Raw genomic sequence first — 17,136 nt, forward strand, 5'->3', positions numbered from 1 at the left:
TGTACATTATGATTTTTATAGGTCTTCACTTAGAGCACAGAAAGTAAAGGTGATCTGAGACGTAATACCTCCTACTTCCTGGATCTGGATCAATTAAAAAAATGAAACATTTCATTAACTTAAATAAATAGTAACTTGTTTGGCTACAGACAAACCATTATGGAGAGAACAAAAATATTTGCATGAGATTAAGGTGCTACAAAAGCTGCACTTTGATGAACAGTGCTCATCAGACTTAAAGGCTTATAATGTATTTGACCATTTGGAAGTTGTTCTTTATTATCATCCTTCAACAAGGATCAGTGATTTTTATTTAAAACACAAATTAACTGACGTCTTTCTTTTCTTGTAACTGATGGACACACATTGTGTATGTGCGTATATGAGATAGAAGACTGTGTGTATGTCTGAATAGGCGTGTTCACGTGTGTCTCACGTTATGTCTTTTTTCATTCAAGTCAGGCCAGCAGTCTGCCGACTGCCCCCGCCTCTTCAGTAAAGGTCACATCTCTTGTTGTCTCCAGTGACATTTAGTCCTGAATCTGCCTGATAGAATTTGTTCCTCCAATTCATCTTCTTACTCTCAAACCCGACTCTCGCTATTTTCTGGCTAGTATTAACTCTTGGTAGTAATTGTAGCAGCCAACGGGGCTAAAGGAAAGTGCAGTTAGAGCATGAAGTGTCACCGGGTCGGGTCATGGCAATGTAACAGAAATAAAATTAGTGTGTGGAAGAATTGTCTCCTCACATTGAAGTTAGATTGAACCATTAGTTTAAGTATGCAGGATTTTGATGATTAATAAAGTTTGTCAAACATGGTAGGTTCTCAAAGCCATTTTACATTGTAAATTCAATTCAGTAACATGAATTTGGAATAATGTAGTGCTTACTCACAGCAGGACGTGGAGCACCTGGACTGGTGAACTAGATAAGATAAGATAAGATAAGATAAAACTTTATTAATCCCTCGGGTGGGTTCCTCTGGGAAATTCGGTTTCCAAAAGCACAGCACTGACAGAGAAAAAGTTACAGAGCGTGAGCAGAATATTATATATATACAAACACACACATATATAAATACAGAGACATATATAAATAAAATATACAAAGGGGATAAATAGAATAAATAGGAATAAAAATAAAAGTACAAGTGAATTACACATTTAAAGTATTGAGGTCTATTGCACCGTTGACTATTAACAAAAGTATTGCACAAAAGTATTGCACAGTGAAGTGAAGAGGGACTACAGCTTAGTTGTCCCCCCCTCCTTTGTCCTCCTGTTTCCCCTCCAGAGAGGAGTTAAACAGTCTGATGGCGTGTGGGACAAAGGCGTTTTTAAGTCTGTTGGTTCTTGTCTTTGGGAGAAGCAACCTGTCACTGAACAGACTCTTCTGGTTGTTTATGGCCGTGTGCAGAGGATGCCCAGCATCGTCCATAATGTCCAGCAGTTTTTTTAGTGTTCTTTTCTCTGCCACTGACACCAGAGTGTCCAGCTTCATGCTGACCACAGAGCCAGCCTTCCTGATCAGTTTCTCCAGCCTGGATGAGTCCTTCTTTGCTGTGCTGCTCCCCCAGCACACCACAGCATAGAAAAGTACTCCAGCAACCACTGACTAACTAAGCATGATTTCAGTCAAGCTTCCTAATTGCAGTTCTTAGTTCTTATTTTAATCTACATTTCTGCATTGCGGTTTCTGTAACTGTCCTACTTGTGAACATTTACAAGTACAAGTAAATTATAATAAAAGCCATGTAAATGAGAGAACCTTGTTCTGCAGATCAAATTAAATAGCTGTTAAAACAGAGGTAATATGAGTCTGACTAGCTGAAATCAGTGTCACAATAACTCTTACATTTTCTGAGGAGTAAAAGCTCTTTTCTATCTCAGCTTTTTGTTCTTTGGCTTGACTACAGCAGCTTCCTATAACCCTCAGGTCCTCCTCTGTCTGAAATAAGTTGTTTCAGCACCTTTCCCTTTAAGTGAACTTCTTGTGATTCGCCGCCCCTCACAAACTAAAAGGTTAAACAGCAGGTGGTTGTGGACTCTGACTCTTATCTGCTCCCTTACACAGTGCACACTTAGGATTACTTGTAAATGCACTGATCTCATCATTTTAGACTTTGGTAAATCAAAATATACCAGCATTTACATAATGCTTTTCTAGGCCACTTAAAGCCCTTTAGACAATATGAACTATATATGTTTTTACTGTTTAGAAAAAGTTGGGGAGTTTTTGTACAAACTAAAAATAGATCTACCCTTTAGTTAACAAAAACCATTTCACGTTTCTGACAGCCAATAAATCCAAATCCAGAATGATGTAAAACATGCATAAATAAATGTTGTATTCTTATGTCAAGCTTTAATTGTTTTGGGAGTTTGAATGTGTGACATTTGGATTATGAATATACTGCCACTGTATATTAGTTATGGCTAGATTTATTGGCTGGATGAAGAGTGCTTTTCCAGCCAGACAGCAGTGGTTGAGAGACCAGACACTGCAGACTTACAGCAGCTGCTAAGCCTGTTTTTCCATAGACCTAACTGAAAGAGCTTCTCTGCTGGGATGAGAGCCTCCACTTCACTGCAATGAATAGCTGTCCAGCTGCACTTAATTTATGCACGTGTGTGTTTCTGAGTGCAAATGAGGCTGGGTTTCTGAATCTTTTGTCCGCCTTTCTTATCCTCCGTGTGATTCACAGGAAATTAACATGACAACCCAACCAAAATACAGTACCTTGCCAGTATGGCATTGTTTACGTCAGCTAATAAAATCTCTAAACTTTACACCAAATGCATGAGGGAGATGTCCTGCTTTGTCGCCAGAAAACAGGATGGTATTGGAAAATTTGCCATTCAGTGTTTAATTACAGCCTTGACTTCTACCAACTATTTACAGAGAATCAACATGGTGATCGATCTTTAAATAATTTTTGTTTTGTAGTAATTCCCCGGGTTTTGCCCTTTCCCTTTAGTTTTAGCTAAAGTCCACGGTCACTCCCTGCCAGGCTGTGGCAGGGAGTGATTTATCATTTATCATTATGCAAGTTTCTGGAAATAAATAATTAAATGACAATCTTTTCTTAAGTTGGGCACAATTTTTCCAAATTCTGAGTAATCATGATCTCAGTATCAAACAGAATAATTGAATTATGATTTTTTTTTTTTTTATTCTTCTGTTATGTTTGTTTAATCATCAACTTCAGTATGCGTGCAGAGTGGCTGTACAAAGAGCAAGTCAGCAGCTGATTGTGTGGAAAGACCTTTACCTACAATCCTCAGCCACTCCATAGTGAATCATTATTTTATGTCTGAAATGTTGGCTTGAGGCTACTGCTGTTTCTTTTTCTTGGATTTAATTTTTAACCAAAAAAACTTTTTCACACATAGCTGAGGCCTCTGGCTTTTTTGCTCCTTAATTAAAGGTGCTAGATTTTTAATTAAGGGCTGTTAACTCGCTACCATTTTGTGAGCATCATCCAGTTAGCAGTTATTTCCTTAAATAGTTCAATATTTTTTTTCCATTGAGTTCATTTTTGCAATGATCCAGCTCAAATTCGCCTTTTTATTTTCCTCTGCGCTGTCATATATAAACCATTACAATGGTGCTCATATTAAACATGGCCAGAAATAATGAGCAGTACAAGTATTCTCCAAGATCCAGGAGCCCAAGCTTCAGTCTGCAGTAATTGCTCAGTTTCTGACAGTCTGTGTAGAAACTTGATATGATCATCTGAAGTATGGAGGTCCTCCTACCTCGTGTTGGTCTTTTGTTTGTGAGGGGCAGCATATAAAAAGGAAGCTACCTTAAATTCAAGGTAGCTTATTAAGGGATTGGAGCTAAAAGGGTTGTTTTAGCCTGTGGATGACCTGAAGAGCTAAATGAAGGCCCAGTGAAAATAATTAAGGATTATGAGTGAGTAGAAATGTCACAGTTCACAATACCAGCTGTCGCTTTTGTACTATAACACCGTTCTCAGAACAAAATTGCAAACAGAAGGCAGAGGACTCTTGGGGTTTTTCGTGGACCAATCCTAACCCTTTAAAATGTTAAATTCAGCTTGCTTGTCCCTTTAAGTTCTATATTTGGTTCCATTTTTGCGGTTACACTCGACAGCACCTGCAAACTAACAAGCTAACACAGAACACACCAGAAAGAAAAGTTTATACTGAAGGTAGATGTGAGACCTCCCATTTGCCCATGAGACAACATCTATTTTCAAAGAACAAAATTTGTGTTGTCATTTTGATGTTTCAATTCAAACACCAGTAAAAGCAAAGTTTCAGACAGAGCGCAGAGGCATCAAGAGTGGCTCAGCTGAAATCTGCAGCACAAAACACACTGTTTCTTTGAGCCCAATCCTAAAATGGTACAGCTGTAATGGTTAGTTTAGTTTTTATGTGCAGTCAGTTTGATGGTGGAAAGCTGTGCTGTAAGATACAGGCGAAACACATGATTAAATATTGCTTTCTAATGTTTCTCTTCTTCAATTTTTTCTTTTTAAGTCGAGCCTTCTTATCCCATTGAGCTGTCATTTCATGAGAGAAGAGGCTAGAAAAGATTTGTAGACGTAAGAGTAAGAACAAAATTTAGTTGGTTTTTGTTAGTTGGTTTTTTAACTTTAGTTTAACTATAGTTTTTAACTATAGTTAAAAACTAACTAATATTACTGGAGGCTATCAGGATTCAGGCAGTGTGGCCGTCTTGTTAAACTGTAATCAGGGTGTGTTGTTTTGCTTGATGGCTGCTAACACTTGTTTGTGGACTGATTGAGGGATTTATGTGAACGAAACTGTGTCTAAAAATCAGAGCTACACACAGTGAATCTGAAATGACTTACTGTATACAGTGCACCCCAAATATACAGACATGGACAAAGCTGTTGATACCCTTCCACAAATCAGACCACAGTGATCTCCAGTACAATGATCTCTGTGTTTCACAATGACTCGTCTGCATTTGCCAACAAGTAGTTTGGCTCACTCTTCCTGAGTAACTGTCAAGTGCTCTTTTGAGGGACGGTGTCTCCACACTGCAATTCTCAGATTTTTCACATAATGTGCAATAGAAGGTTAAGATCCTGGCTCGTGGAGGGCCATTTAAGAATAGTCCAGTGTTTATTTCTCAGCCTTTCTTGAGTGCTGTTAGCTTTTTTGGTTTTGGGCCATTATCCCATTGCAGTATTTTTCACCTTGGTAGCCTTGGCCGTTCATTTTGCCCTGCACAGGTTCACTGTGCCAGATGCCCCAAACCCACCACCCCCACCCCTTTTCAACAGTGAGGTGTTATTTTCTTTTAAAGCATCATTTTTCCACCTGTAAACATAGAACTGATCTGAGTGGCCAAAAAGCTCCAGTTTTGTGTCATCAGTCCAAAGGACTTTGGGGCTTGTCAACATGCATTTTGCTCTTGTGTCTTTTCTGTCAGTAGTGGAGACCAAGTGTAGTTCAAAATGTGATGGATGGTGTGATCAGAAATGACGTATGTTGACCTTGGAGTTCAGCTTGAATGGTTTTGGATGATTTCTTTCCATTTCCACATCATAGGAGGTTGACTGCAGTCCCATGAACCTTATATTTGTAATAGCCTTAGTCTTATAGCCTTTACCATTTTAATGTAGATGCTTCTTTCTGAGCTCTGCAGACGGCTCTCTGTTGCTTTCTCGAGTCAGTGTTCTGGTCAAACATTTAAAAGAATCAGAGAAGATCATCAGGCATTTGAAGTTGCACAGAGGTCACGCTGCTGATCTTTTCGGTAAGGTAGTTGAAGATTCCTTCCAAATCTGCTGCTAGTAGAAAATTATGGTGCATGCGGTTCTAGCCATTCCCCTTTCCCATATTTAATCACAGTAATTGGAGTATCCACAGATGCTTCAACTGCAAATTTTAGTAAAATATTTCAGGTTATTTCAGGCCATCGCTGTGTGAAGGGCTCTGTGTGATAGTGGAATAACTGATTGATTTTATTTATTTTTTCTTTTAAATGTAGCGATTCAGAGTAGAGGCATTTCCCAGGCACTAAAAATAAAGATTGGATAAATGAAGGCTTCTGTATGCACCTCTGACTGTTTCTTTATAGTAAATGGAGGAATGTCATTTGATTTGTAAAGGCTTAGCTTTGTAAACTGTACAGCATTTTTAATCTGTAAAAGATTTATAACTATTCACTTTGAAATAAATCCACTTGGACTGCTTCCAGCAGTGCACTCTTGCTAGAATCTCAACCTATAATCAGCTCTGTCAGTGTGACTAAAATGTAGGCTTTAAGAATCTATAGCCAGAGTTTATGACCACACTGAGAAAATCGATCTCTGTTTCTACTATATTAACCTTTTTAACAGTTATTTAGACATCATCCAGGGTTCCATTTTTGTGCTATAAGTAACATTTTCGTGACAAAGCTTTGCAAAATGCTTCCAAATATGGTATTTCTGTTAAGGCTGCCAGTTGAGCTCAGTTTTGTTTCCGTTTCCCTGAAGTTAAACTTTACCTGCGTTTCACAGTGTTGCGTAATTTCAAGTGTGAGCAGCAGGGTTCTCTGGGAAATGCCAAACACTGCATGTGGATGACGTGTTTTTGCGGATAACTTTTCATGTGCTGGAACCATAAATGTCTGAGTCTTTTTGATGTCTGTCTTTACCGTCTTCTCTATAGACATGACCTATTTTTTATGAATATTCAACATTTTAAAGATATATTTTCAAAAGTACCTCCCCTGTGATGTCGAGGAGGCCTTTTTTAAATCTGTCTTTATTCTTTCTGTGTCTTCCTTGTAGTAAGCATGTTTCTCAACACCCTGACGCCCAAGTTCTACGTGGCCCTGACAGGTACTTCCTCCCTCATATCAGGACTCATATTGGTAAGATGTGCTTCATTCTTTATATTTGTTGATTGTTGAAGCTGATACTAGTTTAAATTCATTATAAATAAAGCAGTAATTTTTATTTGCAAAGTTGGAGTGTTTAAGTTGGCTGCCCTGTTTATACTTAAGCATACAAATATCAAATATAAATAGTGTTGAAACCTCCTGCTGTTAAATGGATCTATTTTTTTAAGCAAAAATCACATCCTTGATGAATCTCACTTAATCACTGTGTGCTTTTACTTGACATTCTCTTTCATGTTAAAAGGAGAAAATTAATTTTCAGAGGTGGCCCCCTGGTGATTTTATGAGTCTGGGATATAATTTGTTAGGGCTTTAATCACACATTCACAGGTCATATAAAGCTGAAATGAAAGGATATCAAGCCTCATTTGGTCCTCCATGAGATTATCTCCCTGCACTATCAGTGTTTATTCTGCTGCCTGGTGCATCAGAATGCAACACACTGAATGTTTTTGTGCTTTTTAAATTACCGAGAACACGTGCTGGGTTGTTTTGTTTGGGATGTGGAAAAAGATGAGAATAGAACTCTCTATTGCTGTGCATTAAACAAAAGACGCTCCAAGTATTTCATCTTTTTTTTCAGGTTCTTCACAGAGACGGCAACTGTGTAACAGTGGTTGGTGCACAGTTTAAAATAGCCCCTCTCTTAATTAACTCACTCTCTCTTCCCCTGCGGGCGATTGGCCAGTGTGCGTAGGCTGCTTGGAAATGGTGTTGAGCTCTGCACATGCTCTGTGAAATTATTTAGAAATGTGGATGCCAGTTGGTTTCATCGAAGCAATAGTCTTCGTTTCTCTGTAAGTGGGAGAGATGTTCCAATTAGCTCGTTTTCCAAGATTCCTGTAGGAGCCCCATGAAAATTTGTCATTTCCTCCTTCAAGCAGAGGCACCACAGTACATCGGCTTTAGCAGTCGGCAGTCTGTACAACTCGTAAAATAATCACGTTTCGATATTAGTACTGGAGTCCTTCTAGAAGCAAATCACCATATGGAAATGCCTTCAGGCACTTGTTTGAGTTATTTTGAATGATCTAAACTGAGTTGGTCGTTGGTCACTGGAACACAACTGTGTGTACAGAATCACTAGTCAAGTTAAATTTAAATTTTCCAATCGATGTTATTTTTTAAAATTTATTTTATTGTTGAGTGCCATGTTTTGTCTGCTAAATTCCATCCAATCAAAGAGCAGGTTTCACTGATTGGATCCTCTCCTCTGGCTGAAGGTGGTAATTGGTGAAGTATACCCGGGGCCACTGTGTCACAAGCTTGACTCCCATTGATACAGGGTTAATCAGCCCACACTCAGATTACAGTAATAAAGATGTGTTAAAACAGATGGAGAATAGCGACTATTTAAGCTAGCTGCTGGAGGTCTCAGCTTTACTAGCTAGTAATTGTCTTTACTTTGTTCTGTTTAAAAATCGTGTGGCTGGCATTGAAAGTAGATTTACTCCCATTTTAAGCAGGTTAAAGAGAGAATTATTTTAAGAGGTGCTAATTTAAGAGGAATGTGCACAAAAAATGTGAACACTTGAATGTATCATCTTCACTGAATGAGCAGCTAAGTGAATGAGTTTCTTTCCGTCTTTCTTTCTTTCAGATCTTCGAGTGGTGGTATTTCAGAAAATATGGGACCTCCTTCATAGAGCAGGTGTCTGTGAGCCACCTGCGCCCCCTGCTGGGAGGAGTGGACAGCAGCTCTCCCAGTAACTCAAACGCCAGTAATGGGGAGGCTGACTCCAGTCGGCAAAGTGTGTCTGGTAAGAGCTACATTTGTGATCTGCTTATAGGAAAGATTGCAAAAAGGTGACTTGGTCTCCCACCGAAAGAGCGGGGTGGAGGAGAGGGATGCCTGGATGCATCTGCTTAGACTGCTGCACCACTAACCTGGAAAAGCAGCAGAAAATGGATTTGTTTGTAGATGCATTAAGATGTGGAAAAATACAATTCTTTAAATAAATGTACTGTTAGAACTGTAAGCAGTACAAGGCAGTCTAAGAAATTAAAGCTTGTCTAGAAGCATCTTCCACAGCCAGAGTGAGCTGTGTGAGCGTCTTGACTTCTCCATTAGTGATGCTTTGATCTTGGTTAATCTGTTGAATGTATATTTGCTCGTCTGTGAAGTCTTTCATTTCAAAAGAGGAAAATGTCTCTGCTGAATAATTCCCTTGGTTCCTTTGCCAGTGATAAGGGAAAACGTTTATGCTACATAAGCATATACATAATGCAGCATGAGTCCCAGCCTGCTTTAGTCCAGACAGCCTCTGTCTATTAAAGAATCAGAACCAAATACGAGTTGCAGTGACAGTTTGGTTAAATGAGCTCACCCAGTCAGTTTAACGGCGTGTTTTCGAGGGTTCGGTCGTTGAACACTTTGTGGAGACGTGATGCAGCCGCTTTTGTTTTCAGCCAAACAACTTTGAGTGAAATAGGATTATGTGTGCTCAAGTGTACTAATCCTCCGTTTGCTGGCTAATAATCTGCTCTGTGAAAATCTCTCGGCTCAATTCAGAGATGGATGTCGCAGCTTAATATTTGTCTTTGTCACAGACGGTTTTCAGTGAAGACCCGTGATTGATTAGTCATGGTTCTGAAATTGAATGTGGTAAAGCGTGAATTTTGTGCGTGTAGTACTGATTTATTTCTAATTTGACTTTGGAATTCTGTTTTATTGTCAGTGAGAGGCTTTTGTATGTTTGTTTAGGCAGGACAGTTTGTTATTCAGTCAGTACAAAAATCAGTGAATAAACACATAAGAAATAATTTTCTCTGTTTAAGTCGTTAGTAATAGAATATGAGTTTTGCGATGTGTGTTGGGTTTTCATGGATATTTTATGCATCTTCTTTAAAAAAGTCAATCAAATAATTTAAGTGAGCTCCTTATTCTGATTTCCAGCTTAATCTTTTTATTCTTAAACTCTAAAAGAGGAGCTTTGCATAACTCAAAATTCAAAATAATCTGTATTTATCTTCTACTGGGCCTTGGTGCAGGTCATCCACTATGTAAAAGAAGACATTTTCTCTTTGCTTTTTAAGCGTTTGTGCTTGAGATGACCATGTTAGTGATATCTCCTCTCATATCTTGACATCATAAAGATCCAAAAGTGGGCGGAAGCAGTCAGTCTGCAGTCTGAGCTTTAGGCTTCCAGGGATTACTGCACATTTGAAACTTTTGCTCTCATAATTTTCTCAAAACTCAATCCTGAGTGACACAGTGAGGGGACGTCTCGGCTCACGCAGAGCTCTTTTAGTTGGTTGAGCAGCACTTGTCATGTTGATGTTTGATATCAGCGCACGGTAAGCCACACATCTTATTGGTGCATACATATTATAAAAACCCATATAGTTAAGCCCTGTACCAACATCGATGTGTTCAGTGCCATCAGCTCAAACACAGGCTTGCCAGCAGTGTAGGTTTGTGCAGGAGCCTGTTTGGTCACTGAGGAGTTAGAAGGCCTTCCCTCTGTCAGCCATGCTCTCACACAGATCCACGTGCCAGTCAGGGAGCTGCAGGGTAGAGATGGCAGAATGCGCAGTCGAACCCTTTGAAGTGTGCCGAGTAAGCTCAGTGCCAACTTTGCCCTTGACACTCATCACTACTGTTGTGCTCTTTGTGTCTCCCTTCTGCAGAATGTAAAGTATGGAGAAATCCACTGAATTTATTCCGCGGAGCCGAATATAATCGGTGAGTGACAACAGCAAAGCAACCTGCATCTGAAGTCCAGCTCACTTGGAGTCAGTTTTCCTCTGACTTTTCCATCGTTCTTTCTCATCTGTGTCTTCTCTCGTTTGCTTTTCCAGTCTTTCAGGTCTTTCTCGTGTCAACTTTCCTGCCTCTTGAGTGTCATCAGATTTGTTTTGGTCTTTATTTTCTCTCTTGTGCCTTTGTGTGATTTTATTTTTATGTCTTTCCCCCTACTGATTTGTCTGTCTCTATTATGTGCCATTCTTCTTTTGTTATCCTTTTGATGTCTTTGCCTGTGTTCCTTCTGTTGAGTCATCCCCCACTTTTTGATTCCTCATGTTGTAATTATCCAGTTTTTCTCTTCAGCCGTAAACCCGCCAATCAGAATTGTTTTCTGTTTGAGCTTTAGCAGTGCTTTTGTGCTTTGGAAAGGTTTAAGTCAGTAGCTTATTATTAAAGCGTGTTGTTCTGTCTGTGCTGGTGTCCAGGTATACTTGGGTAACAGGTCGAGAGCCGCTGACATATTATGACATGAACCTGTCAGCACAAGATCATCAAACCTTCTTCACCTGTGACTCAGACCACCTCCGGCCTGCTGATGCCAGTAAGCACACACACATTCATACATATGGTGTGTTTATAACCATGTGATTTGATTTAAGTGCGGAGGGCGTAATGTGTGACCCCTTTGACATATTAATATGTTAATATGTTTCTCTGTGTGGTGGCAGTCATGCAGAAGGCGTGGAGAGAAAGGAACCCACAGGCTCGCATCTCTGCAGCACATGAAGCTCTGGAGCTTGAAGAGTGAGTTTAAAATTATGTCATGGGTTGAAGGTGTTAATAAAAGCAAATTGTAATAATCTTAAAGAGAGTCTAGCTACTCTGCAGCTATCTCGGTAGATGTCAAGGCAGTTTTCTGAGATCCATGTCTGAATGAATTTGGAGAGAGCCATGGTCTGTATATCAGAAGTCATTAAAAAAGAACAAAACAAGAATGGCACACAGTATAGAACGATAAAGGCTAGGGATGGGTATTGATAAGATTTTCACGATTCCGATTCCATTTTCGATTCTGTTTAACGATTCGATTCTCTTATCGATTCTTTTTTTAAAAAAGGAGAACACTAAGGTCGAATAGCTTAGAACTTTGTTTTATATCTTCTCTTTGAACAAGATAGAGATTTAGGAGTAACATGGCTTTACAAACCCAACAGTGAGATCTTAAGAGATCCACAGCCTACGGCTCTTCAATGGTTCAGGGTCCCCAGGAAAAAAAATTGTAAATGTAAAATAATAAAATAAACATTATTCTGTAGCAATAACAAAGTATAACATAAATTATTCTGTAGCAATTACACAAGAATATCCAGTAATCTCCCTGCCTACAATTAAACACATTCACTTACCGAAAATCAGAGGCATCTGCTGTGGCAAACGGGTGCAAGCCTTTTACCACAAACTTAGTCACTGCTCGGTGACATTCGTCTATCCTGGCCTGAAAGGAGACGCTACTGGTAGACTGCAGCGAGAACTGCCAGCATCTGAGCCAGACTCTGTCTGTCTCTCTCATCATGGTCACCTAAATGCACAGTAATGGCAGGTTTTGTAATAAGGCAGATCGCGCTAACATAATATGCACTGTTAGTTGATTATTTACCTGCCGCATTAACGGGAGAGGACGTGCAAACGTTACCGCTGCTGCTGGGTTGAGATTCACGAGTCCGGAGCGGAATTAAAAACATGACATTCATTTAAGGTCATCGTGTGTTTTGTGAGCAAATGCTTTTGCATATTCGTAGTGTTTCCTCCCTTAAATTCAATATCTACTTTTCAAGTTTTGCAAGTTGCCCTGTTGTCATCCGTTCTCGTAAAGTATAACCAAACTTTTGAGCGTTTGAGCCGCCATGTTTCCTGCTAGGTAAATGACCCTCCGCAACGTGGTGACGTCATTCGAGGCAACTGGAATCGATAAGGGAATCATTTGCAAAAATGGCAAACAATTCCAAGGGATTGAAACAGTGGGAACCGGTTCTCAACAAGAACCGGTTTTCGATACCCATCCCTAATAAAGGCAAACCACTAGAAATAAAACTAAATCATACAAAACAGAAGAGGGAAAATAAAGACTAAAACAAAACTAATGTGTAGAATTACTTGTAAAATCTAATAAGTCGCTCAAAAAGTTATTTTTTTTCTCCACAAGTTGTATTTATACTGTGGATGCACACAGTTTAAGAACATTACATTTTTTTAACAACTCAGTATTGATTCCAGAAATTATAAGTATGTTAATCTCATCCACACAGAGCACTGAAAACAGGATACAGTTTAGCAAAGAAAGCAGTAACCTACATTTTACCACAATCAGCACCATAAAACTGAATCTCTCATTAACCTTGACTTTACAACTGCAACAACAGGATTGGCTCAACAGTCAGATCTCCCCTGATTTGACTGTTGGTCCGCTCTCTTTCAATTTAGTTTATGATCCTTCTGGAAATTCATTTTATGTCCGTGGACAGTGTTAAATAAATACAACCGCAACAAAGAAGAAATCAGTTAGAGACATTACATAAATTTAACAACAAAGCAGCAGGGGATCTTTAGCACTGCAGGGCTCTGTTGTTCTCTGTATTCTCTGGAGATACAGAGGAAATGTATCAGGCCATCCTTGGAACATATGACAAGACTTTGACAAATTCAGTTTTATTCCTTCAGAAGGCTTTTTGATATTTTACCTATATTTGTCAGAGCTAGAAATGTAGTCAAAAGAATTTTCCGAATTAAATCTCTTATCATCAAATTGAGTTTGGTCAATTTGACCAGCTGTATTTAACTGGTGCTTTTCTGATGGTTGTTCCAAACATATGTTGTGCACATACCAGATGAAATCAAAGGAACCTTTATATAAAAACTAATAACAAATGAGCAGACCATAAGTACTACATCTGATTTGAGTTTGGCCAGTCTTCTCTTCAGCAGTGTCTTGGGGCACCACTGTGATGCTTCCAGCGCGGCTGCTATTTATACATCTCTCCCTGGAAGTTTCACTGTGACCACTTTCAGTCAAGCATCTGTGTTGGATTCTGGATCGCCGCCCAGAATTGTGACCCTTTAATTTGGATTTCAGTTTGGGGAAGAGGATGAAGTTGCAGGGAGGAAGTAGAAGGATTATGAGTAGCAATAGTGTTGGTGTGCACACAATGGCCTGCTAGCTCAAACCATGAAGAGTCGGTAAAAATACATTTTTATTTTTTTATTTTTCTAACTTGTAATCACTGATAATGACTTTATGCTGACTCCAGTTAGCAAGCTGAAAATCAAAACTAAGAGCTGATCGTATCTTTTAATATTTAGTATTTACATAATCCCATGTAGATGCCGTACAACCAAATATGCTTTTGCAAAACTAATACTATGAACTTCTACCAAAACATTAGCTCACAAACATGAATCAGACCCCAGGTCCCAAACACTACTGTTGATTTTAGGTCCACACACATCAGTTTGTAATAAATTGGAAAACTGTAAACTGCAGGTTTCGTTGGTGTCAAGGGCGGATCTGAAGCTTCTCATCACAGACTGGCCTTCTGGGTGCTTCCATCATTCAAAGGAAGGCAGCTTTAGTTCTTTTCATGAAATTCAGGTTTATTTTTAGGAGCATTTGTGACAACCAAGACAGTGCAGAGGAACTGTGTCAGCACTACATGTTGCTCCCAGCTTGTATTAAGGCCGTGACTGCAGGTTGACTCAGAGGAAAACTTCTTTGATCAGTGATCTGTCAGACGCTGCTGACAAGCACACAAGGCTCAGGAGCATTTTTATGTCTCAAAGAAGCTGCGCTTTCTCGGCAAACGAGGAACCCCGCTGAGAGGCGGTAAATGAATTAATGAGTGTATAAGAGGCTATGCAGCAGGTTAGTTATTACTCCCTGACTTCTTCTCATCCCCATCTACAGCTGTGCAACGGCGTACATCTTGCTGGCAGAGGAGGAGGCCACCACCATCATGGAGGCTGAGCGGTTATTTAAACAGGCGCTAAAAGCTGGAGAGGGCTGCTACCGCCGCAGCCAACAGCTCCAACATCATGGTACACAATATGAAGCCCAGCACAGTGAGTGTAATCCATGCTTTAACGCTTTTCCTAAGCCAGTAATAATCATGTTTAAACTGGCAGTTTGCAGCGACAGTATGAATGGTAGTCCTGGTCCATCTCAGCCTCTGTTGCATTTTAATAAAGAGGACTGCAGGTAAGCGTGATCTGATTGAGCTAAGTTCTGTTTTTGCAGGAAGAGACACCAATGTGTTGGTGTATATAAAGAGGAGGCTGGCCATGTGCTCCAGAAAGCTCGGCCGAACAAGAGAAGCAGTTAAAATGATGAGAGATGTAAGTACACAACCTGCCAGAAAAAACCCCACACAAACCGAAACACACAGTGTTGTGCATTCATTTCTGAATGGGTTCATTATAAACAGTCACAGAGTATTTAGAGGTAATACAGTAATGACCCAAAGCTCATGTCTGCTGATTGTGCATGTGTCTCCCCCTGTCTGGTATTACATGTAACAACAGTTGTGTGTTTTCCAGTTAATGAAGGAGTTCCCTCTCCTCAGTATGTTCAACATCCACGAAAACCTGCTGGAGTCGCTACTAGAGCTCCAGAACTACGCCGACGTCCAGGCCGTTCTGGCCAAGTATGACGGTGAGCGACACTCGGCCACCTGTGAGCAGCTCAGTAACTGTACTAACAAAGCTGTATTTAGTTACTTGAAGGTAGCCGAGTACAGACACCACATTCCCTGTCGAGTGTTTGTTGTTCCTCAAGCAGCCCGAGCTATTTTAACAACTAAAATGCCAGAGTGGGACCATTTCTGACCACATATCTTATACAGCAGGGCCGAATCCATACAGGCCAAAATGTAATTATTATTTGCAAGTAAAAATTGCATCTGTTAAGATGTATTATGTAAAGCAGGTGTTACACCATCTGCAGGCATTTGGCCAGGTGATTGTTTATAAGATCATTTTTCTGACATTTTGCCTTCGTTAGAGCACAGACGCACACAGGAAGTATGCATGGGGTTATCTGAGGATGCCCAGCATGTTCTGAAACTACTTTTTTACTCCTGTCTATAGATATTTATATGACACAACTGGAAAAAGAGAGCAAATCACACTTAGAGAAAGTCTAAGATATGATAACAAAACACACGTGAAACCCAAACTCATTAAGTTCATTCACAACCCCCTGTGGGCATCTGCAGTATTCTTAAATACAGCCCTCCCCTCGAACTGTTACCTGTAATTCCAAACTTTTACCACATTCAATAAACTCCACCCTGTCCTTTCTGTCTCTGTCTGTCTCTTTGTCTCCTCCACAGATATTAGCTTACCTAAATCTGCAACAATATGCTACACAGCAGCCTTGCTCAAAGCCAGGGCGGTATCGGACAAGTGAGTATTGCTTTTCATCACATACAGTTCTTCAGGGATCTGACATTCCTGGACTGCTATTTAGTTTAAGATAGGGTTGAAAATGGCTCCAGGGAGGTGCTCAGTATCAATGAGAGAATAGCGATGATGTAGAAAGAGTGAGAAACCACAAGGTTTGAGCGCTGTTACTGTGAGAAGTGAGTTTTCTGCCTGATTGTTCAGGGTGTGGCATGTATAATAAATGCTGCAGCTGCTTAAATTAAGTTTGTTTTTAACACTTCGTAAAATGTTGGTTCTTGCTTGTTACTATATCTATTCATGAGTGGTATGGATCAAAGTAACCTCATGATGTAGAATCACGACCGTCTGCGTGCACGTGCAGGTTCTCTCCAGAGGCCGCATCCAGGAGAGGGCTGAGCACAGCAGAGATGAACGCAGTAGAAGCCATCCACAGAGCGGTCGAGTTCAATCCTCATGTCCCCAAAGTGAGTTGAGATTACCACACACACACTTGCACACAGATTGTTTGTGTTAAACAGAGATGTGTCGATAAGAAAGATGTAAATATGCCAGCTTTTAGCAGAACTGCTCATTTACATGTGTAGCCCCTGTGTAAGTCACATAAAACAACATGCAGCATAAAAAAGGAAAGAACATTCACATAAAAACACACAAGAACCAAATTCAAGCAATACATAATGAGAAGTTAAGCTTGGTGTGATGAATCTTAAAGTGGGATATGTTGAGCATATCTTCTCTGTCCAAATGTAGTTCACCTATGAGGCACTTCTGGTGGGTGCTGTGATCCCTTTGCTACTGCCAGTGCTTTCTTTTATACATTCACTTAAAGGAGGTGGACCATGTGTCCTTGTGTTATTGTAAAAAAATAAATAAATGTGCATGTAAAGTGATCCCAGGTCATAAATGAGTATCCAGTGCTGTAAACCCACAGCACATTTATAAACGGCGTGCAAACACAAGCTAGTAGCAACCCCCGTCTCAGAATGATGTTGGAGCCGAAAGTATGCTGGCCCCAGTCAAACAGCTTGGGGTTCACACTTGGTGCATTGAATTGTAATAATGTAACTCTGCGTCATGCTTTGTTGTGGGCTGAATGTGAGTATTGA

At 39.9% G+C, this 17,136-nt stretch overlaps 1 protein-coding gene across 6 annotated transcripts in view; it reads left to right on the plus strand.

The window, feature by feature from the left end:
• LOC102785930 (suppressor of tumorigenicity 7 protein homolog) overlaps positions 1-17,136 on the plus strand; it is a 56,826-nt gene that overhangs the window by 34,097 nt on the left and 5,593 nt on the right. For 4 of the 6 annotated variants that reach the window (XM_035914963.2, XM_035914976.2, XM_087843340.1 and 1 more), the window contains 10 exons: positions 6,779-6,861; positions 8,489-8,648; positions 10,519-10,573; positions 11,062-11,177; positions 11,305-11,380; positions 14,535-14,689; positions 14,865-14,962; positions 15,149-15,278; positions 15,958-16,030; positions 16,392-16,494. In XM_035914963.2, the coding sequence (XP_035770856.1) occupies positions 6,779-6,861; positions 8,489-8,648; positions 10,519-10,573; positions 11,062-11,177; positions 11,305-11,380; positions 14,535-14,689; positions 14,865-14,962; positions 15,149-15,278; positions 15,958-16,030; positions 16,392-16,494 (1,049 nt within the window). The remainder of the gene's footprint in view (positions 1-6,778; positions 6,862-8,488; positions 8,649-10,518; positions 10,574-11,061; positions 11,178-11,304; positions 11,381-14,534; positions 14,690-14,864; positions 14,963-15,148; positions 15,279-15,957; positions 16,031-16,391; positions 16,495-17,136) is intronic. The other 2 variants (XM_087843341.1, XM_087843342.1) reach the window with 1 other exon arrangement.

Source organism: Neolamprologus brichardi, chromosome 7, assembly GCF_056152115.1.
Source record: "Neolamprologus brichardi isolate AB-2024 chromosome 7, ASM5615211v1, whole genome shotgun sequence".
NCBI classification, from domain to species: Eukaryota; Metazoa; Chordata; class Actinopteri; order Cichliformes; family Cichlidae; genus Neolamprologus; species Neolamprologus brichardi.